This window comes from Lactuca sativa, chromosome 3 (assembly GCF_002870075.4).
Source record: "Lactuca sativa cultivar Salinas chromosome 3, Lsat_Salinas_v11, whole genome shotgun sequence".
NCBI lineage: Eukaryota > Viridiplantae > Streptophyta > Magnoliopsida > Asterales > Asteraceae > Lactuca > Lactuca sativa.
The window spans coordinates 301,818,335-301,825,449 of NC_056625.2; the positions used below are offsets into that span (position 1 = coordinate 301,818,335).

The 7,115-nt window shown below is 31.7% G+C and overlaps 1 protein-coding gene across 2 annotated transcripts; it reads left to right on the forward strand.

Annotated features, from left to right (window-relative positions):
* Positions 1-3,839: 3,839 nt before the first annotated feature.
* On the forward strand, positions 3,840-5,382 carry LOC111889077 (delta(12) fatty acid desaturase DES8.11). 2 transcript variants are annotated; one of them, XM_023885209.2, is made up of 2 exons: positions 3,840-3,971; positions 4,065-5,382. In XM_023885209.2, exon 2 carries the CDS (start codon positions 4,085-4,087, stop codon positions 5,216-5,218), a length of 1,134 nt encoding a protein of 377 aa, XP_023740977.1. In that variant the 5' UTR covers positions 3,840-3,971; positions 4,065-4,084; the 3' UTR covers positions 5,219-5,382. The 2 variants fall into 2 exon arrangements, with proteins under 2 accessions (XP_023740977.1, XP_023740976.1); XM_023885208.2 differs by having other exon boundaries at positions 3,861-3,971; positions 4,055-5,382.
* The last annotated feature ends 1,733 nt before the right edge of the window (positions 5,383-7,115 follow it).

Genomic DNA, 7,115 nt, shown 5'->3' on the forward strand with positions numbered 1-7,115 from the left:
AAGAGGGAGGTTGAAAACTAACCTCTTCATCCTTCTTGGAAATCCACAACAAATCGGAGGAATTAAATTTTAAATTTGCAAGATGCGGGAGAATTTTCGAGAGTACAGAGATTGATGATCGGGCGACTACGGAAGCTATGGATCGTTTAGAAAGGCAAATTGGGCTTAAAATGAAGAAAACTTGCAAAAAAATGGGCTAGAAGCTAATCAAACTCAAACTGGGTCAAATGGGTTAAGTTGTGGAGGCCCAACAATTGAAGAAGTCCAACCTCCATCACTTTTTCGCGGCCCGCGTGGATTCCAGCAGGGGCAATTATGGGATTTTAATTGGATGTATATGGGGAAGGTTGGTGTGCCACTTTTCTCAACTTTTGCACATCCGAACTTCAGAGCATTCTCTAGAGATTTTGGAGACCAAGAGCCTTGAAAAACTTCATCTTTTCACCTCTTAATCTTGTTGAACGTTTGGTACAATCTTTATTTATGTTGTTCTCTTGAGTTTAGCCATGCTTGGCTAAACAAAACTTGGTTGACTTTGGTGAAATCCTTTGACTTTTGTTGAATGTTGAAGATTCCATGAAACTAGTTCTTGAATCTTTATGTGAATTTTTTGTGTTTTAACATCTTATTACTATTTGTATGTTTTTATTCATGAGTTTAAATATGTTTGTGGTGATTAATTAGCTAATTTATTGATTAAGTAAAGGATCATCAAATTAGCAAGCAACAAGTGATTTTTATGTTAGTTTTACTTCACACAATCATAAAAACGTTTTCTCCAACATGGTAGTGAAAGGATTTGACTCCTCATAGATTTGGTGACTTTTTGGTTCTTAATGCTAGTTGACTTTTATTAATTACATGTTTAATGGAAATTGTGAATTTGAATAAAGAAATTGTTATGAGCTTCTCTAACCATTTTAAAAACTAAGAAAAGTCTAGGTAATCTCAAGCTTTTTGGATTACTATAGCCAAATTAACGATTTAAAACAAGTATTGCACCATTCAATTCTAATGATATATTAATCACAAGGTCAATGTGAGGAATCCTTAAGTCAACCATCTTTCTCTTATTGATTTTACATCAAACTTTTATTTTTTTGAATTTTTCATTTAAATCTTAGTTTAATTCTTGAAGAACTTCATCTTTTCACCTCTTAATCTTGTTGAACGGTTGGTACAATCTGTACTTATGTTGTTCTCTTGAGTTTAGTCATGCTTGGCTAAACAAAAATTGGTTGACTTTGGTGAAATCCTTTGACTTTTGTTGAATGTTGAAGACTACATTAACTAGTTCTTGAATCTTTATGAGAATGTTTTGTGTTTTAACATCTTATTACTACTTGTATGTTTTTATTCATGGGTTTAAATATGTTAGTGGTGATTAATTGGCTAATTTATTGATTAAGTAAAGGATCCACAAATTAGCAAGCAACAATTGATTTTTGTGTTAGTTTTACTTCACACAATCATAAAAACATTTTCTCCAACATGGTAGTAAAATCATTTGACTCCTCATAGATTTGGTGACTTTTTGGTTGTTAATCTTAGTTGACTTTCATTAATTACATGTTTAATGGAAATTGTGAATTTAAATAAAGAAATTTTTATGAGCTTCTCTAACCATTTAAAAAACTGTGAAAAGTGTAGGTAATCCCAAACTTCTTGGATTACTATAGTCAAATTAACTATTTAAAACAAGTATTGCATCATTCGATTCTAATGATATATCATCACAATGTCAATGTGAGGAAACTTAAGTCAACCATCTTTCTCTTATTGATTTTACATCAAACTTTTATTTTAGCTGAATTTTTAATTTAAATCTTAGTTTAATTCTTGTTTTACTATAAGTATTTTAAAAGACCAAAACCCCAATTTTTATTTTTATTGTTATTTTACAAGTATTTTACAAAGAGATTTTTCATAGAGTTATAAAATTGAACCAATCTCTGCGGTTTCGACCACTTAACCAGTATACACTATTTTAGTGTAAAAGATTTAAGGTTATTTATTTGTTGGTCTCGACAACCACCAATCCAATACCTAGTTTATTTATCAAGCTATGGACTTAGCTGCCACATGTTTATCTAAGTGGAAAATAATTTCAACTCTGCAATACAATTTCAAACTAACCAATAATACTTGGTTTAAAAATGCACGGGCGCCGAATTTAACTTGTATTTTTCGAATTTTCGAGTTCGAGGATCCATAACATCATAAAGAACAAAAGAGACAATTAATGGGTTTTTGAGTTTTTACGACACTAACGTTTAATTTTATTAACTTTAGTTTTCTCGTGACGTAAGTATTAACTACTTTTTACAAAAAAAAAAAGGCTACATATATTTAAATCATATTATAGTATATGTTAAAACAAATTGGATTAAGAATAATAATGTATATTTGTGGCTTTATACTTTGGTCAAAAAAAAAAAAATTGTTTCACATTTTTACTTTTGTGGTTTCATACTTTGACCACAAAACTTTTTTATTTTACACTTTGGTCACACAATTTTTTTAGGTTGGCAGATTTGGTCTGTAATCTTTCATATGTTCGCAATTTATGTCTCCTTACTTTTAAAATGACACTTTCCACATTTTTACATTGTAAAATATCACTTTTATCTGCTCAATTTGAACCATAAAATATTCTTATTTGTGTGGAATGTTCACTTTGGCCAAAACACTTACATATGATGCATCTTTGATAGAAACCATTAATGTGTCAAAAACTTTTATGGATTGACTGGTTTGGTTTCTGTTTAGAAAAAAAATTATAAAAATTGTTCCTATAAAAATGTTTGGTTTCTATTTAGAAAATAAATTATAAAAATTGTTCTTATAAAAAAATGTTACCCTGCAGATTTCTCTTACAAAATTTGTCTATGTATATAAAAGCATTAAGCAAATGGTCCGTACCTAATGTTGAGAATAGACGGTTCGTTGTATGAAATTGCATTTGTTATGAATGTCCATGAATTACTTATTAATTCATTCTATGAATGTCCAAGAATTACTTACTAATTCATTCTTTAAGAAATATATATAGTTTCAAGTATGTTTTCTTTTCAAAACATAGCTCTTTTGTTGGTCCTGGCGAACCATAAAAGCTTTAGTGTATATATATTAGATTTTTGTTGAAAAGTATAATTTTCAACGATATAAATAAATGTCGGTATATTTTTCAACCAAATACATTGGTACAAAAAAGAAAAAAAAAAAAACCCGCGACCGGTAAACGATAATATATGACAAGCGAACTTGATTTTATGTTGTACGCAATTCCATAAAATATCTATGTTACAATCGAATTATGAAAAACATTATATTTTATATTTTATATTTTATACTATTATTAACTTAATGTGGCGTAATATATAACTAATAACAAGAAGATCCAAAAACACATAATTTTTAATACGTTTTATAATGTATAAACTACTAGAAAGGTAAAGAAATATAAATAGTTGTACCATTATAAAATTTTATTAAATAATGAAATAACATAAAAGTGTCGTGAAACCAAATTTATAGCGATGATAATATAAACTGAAAGTTTAATAATATAAGATGCTAATTGAGACGTAAATATCTAGATCTAATGGTAGTTGAAACTTGAAACTTCAAAGTTCTATTTATTTATAAGTTTATATTAGAACTATTTCAATAAATAAGGATATTAACATAAAATTAAACAACAAGAAAATCAATCACATGATAATGCGTTGTAGTGACTACTGACTACTGAGTCAATGCAATGATTGTACGCAAGTGTTAGTAAATTCTCCCATTAGAAAATGGGTCTAGTATTTAGAGCCGCCAAAGTGGAATGCTACTCTCCTAAACCGAAAAAGTCAGTTTGGTGCGTCTGTAACTTTTCAACTCTTGGACTATAAATAAGAGGACTGCTAACGCCAAAGAGCATCACCTGGTGAATTCAATCACTCTTACATAACTTCTCTCTAAAGGTCTTTCCTTTTTCCGATGAAATATATGTTATTGTAATTAATTCTATCTATGTTTAGTTTACATAAATCTCACAATACTTTAGACATTTGCAGGTTAATCGACTATCAACAACATGGGTGCAGGTGGTCGAATGACAGATCCCTTTGATGGTAAAAAGATTTTGGAACGAGTCCCAGTTGATCCACCGTTTTCGTTAAGTGATTTGAAGAAAGCGATCCCTGCCCATTGCTTCAAACGATCCGTCATCCGTTCATCTTACTATGTTGTTCACGACCTCATTGTTGCCTATGTTTTCTACTTTCTTGCAAATACATACATTCCTTTTCTTCCTCCTTCTCTAGCTTACTTAGCTTGGCCAGTTTACTGGTTCTGTCAAGCTAGCATCCTCACTGGCTTATGGGTCATCGGTCATGAATGCGGTCACCATGCCTTTAGCGAGTACCAATGGATTGATGACACTATCGGCTTTATCCTCCACTCAGCTCTCATGACACCCTATTTTTCATGGAAATATAGCCATCGAAATCACCATGCCAACACAAATTCACTTGATAATGACGAAGTTTACATTCCTAAACGGAAGTCGAAAGTCAGGTGGTACTCCAAAATTCTTAACAACCCACCTGGTCGAGTATTCACTTTGGTTTTCAGGTTCACCTTAGGATTTCCTTTATACCTCTTAACTAATATTTCTGGCAAGAAGTACGGAAGGTTTGCGAACCACTTTGATCCCATGAGTCCAATTTTCACAGAGCGTGAGCGAATTCAGGTTCTGGTATCAGATATTGGCCTTCTTGCCGTCTTTTATGCAATCAAGCTTGCTGTAACAGCAAAAGGAGCTGCTTGGGTTACGTGCATATATGGAGTTCCAGTGCTAGGAGTTCATATGTTTTTCGTTATCATAACGTATTTGCACCACACTCATCTATCATTGCCTCATTATGATTCAACCGAATGGAACTGGATCAAAGGGGCCCTGTCAACAATTGATAGGGACTTTGGATTTCTGAATAGGGTTTTCCATGATGTTACACACACCCATGTTTTGCATCACTTGATTTCGTACATTCCACATTATCATGCAAAGGAGGCAAGAGATGCAATCATTCCAGTTTTGGGTGAGTTTTATAAGATCGATAGGACTCCAATCTTTAAAGCAATGTGGAGAGAAGCTAAAGAATGCATATATATCGAGCCTGATCAAGCTAGCGAACACAAAGGTGTTTTTTGGTACCATAAAATGTGATCAATTGCTGAATTCATTTTCCCTTTAACATTTTATATCTGTATCGTATGCGTAAATAAAGTACCTCAAATCAAAGTTTGAGTTTTTTTTACCGAACAATGTATTTCACGTAAAGATGGGTCTTGATTGTACTGTATAAAAGTGTATGGGTTTTGCTTTTTATATCTTTTTTTATTAAAATAGAGTTTGAGGAAAACTGTTTGCATTAGCTTATACAGTGAGAAAAAACAGTAAGACTTCTTCGTAGATTTTATTCCTTTGGACTTGCAGCGGAAGTCGCCTCAACTTTTGTTGAACTTTCCTTATGCTTACTAAAAGTGTCCCAATCATGAAAAGAATGATTAAATTTAACCTTGTAAGACTCACAGTTAGATGGAATCACACTACTAGAAAACTATTTTCAACGGCCATATCCATCGGAAATCCATCGGTTAAGCCGATTTCTGACTGAATACTAACGGAATTTGATCTATTGGAAAAAAGCCATGCGGGCATTATTTGTGACTGATTTTCGACGGAATTTGTGACGGATTACCGACGGAAAATTACGTGGGGAACAGGATTACTGATGGAATGTTCATTGAACAGGTTTGACCATATTTTCCAATGGATTACGGATTACCAATGAATGCTTTTTACTTTTTGTGACAGAAATTTCCGTCACTAAGCCGTCAGTAAATTGATTTTTGGTTTAAAAAAGCAGTAGAATATTTTTATATATTTTTGCCCAAAATACAAAAAAAAAAAAATCATCATATTTAACTTCAAAGTATCAAGTAAATTACAAGTGTTTAACATGTTCCAATAAAAATTGTTTTCCAAAAATAAACAGTATAATAAACATTGTTTGTACATTCAAAGTTCCAAATACATTATTACTAAGTGTTTAAAACAGAAAAACTAATAATCATTTCATGGATTATCGTGGGGTTGTTGAATACTCTTATAAAAGCCGCCAATTACTCTTTAAGTGGTATTTGTCTTCATTGCATTTCTATTTTGCATCTCTTCATCCCTTTTGAACTTGTTCCTGCAAATCTTGCACCAAATTAACGCCTTGTTCCCGAGTTTCATTGAGTTTCATTAAACGAAAGAAAAGAAAGGGAAGGAAAATATGGAGAGAAAAGAAAGGGAGCAGAAGGAAGTGATTAACTTTTTCGTGTTCCCAAGTCCGAAGGAAAAGAAATGATGTTTTTTAAAAAATGTGTTACCGATTTCGATGGAAAAGAAAAGAAAAGAAAGCTAAATAACAACATTACAAATTTATCTTTATTTTTTTTTTGTCTTCACATTCGTTTGCACATACATATATATTTTGTCAAATACCACCTACATAAAATATTAAATTAAATTATCAATGAGTAGCAAAACATAAATAATATTAAAATCAAAACACTTGTGGATATCTTTTAATTGCATTTGTCTAATTGAAAAGAAACCAAACTATAAAAATCATCCAAAACAATGCAATTGAATCAAACTACGATTCCAAAAACCATAATTCAATTCGTGAAGCCAAAAAAAAAAGTCGAACAAAGTACCAAGAAATAAACATATATTCTCCCAATTCATCATTTATTTGCGCCCATCATTGTTTTTAGTAGATCTTTCCGTATGTTCCTTGTACAAGTAAACAACGTCCTCGCATATGCTTGGTTACGACCCAAATACATGAGAGCATCTGGTATTTCATGGGGTTCCAAACCCATTGGCTGCAATTCTTGATAAATTTCATAACCTGTTAACTCATGATGGTAAACTCTTTCAAAGATTTTGTTACCTTCCATCATAGCATTAGCCACATCACCAACAACATTCATAATCTTTGTTTCAATTGTTTCAAGTTCAGGTTGAGGCTGAGGTTCAACTTCCTTTTCTTTTTCATCTATGAGTTTTC

Bases quoted from the DNA above. Each gene is read 5' to 3' on its own strand.
- LOC111889077 (XM_023885209.2), top strand. From the start codon at position 4,085: ATGGGTGCAGGTGGTCGAATGACAGATCCCTTTGATGGTAAAAAGATT.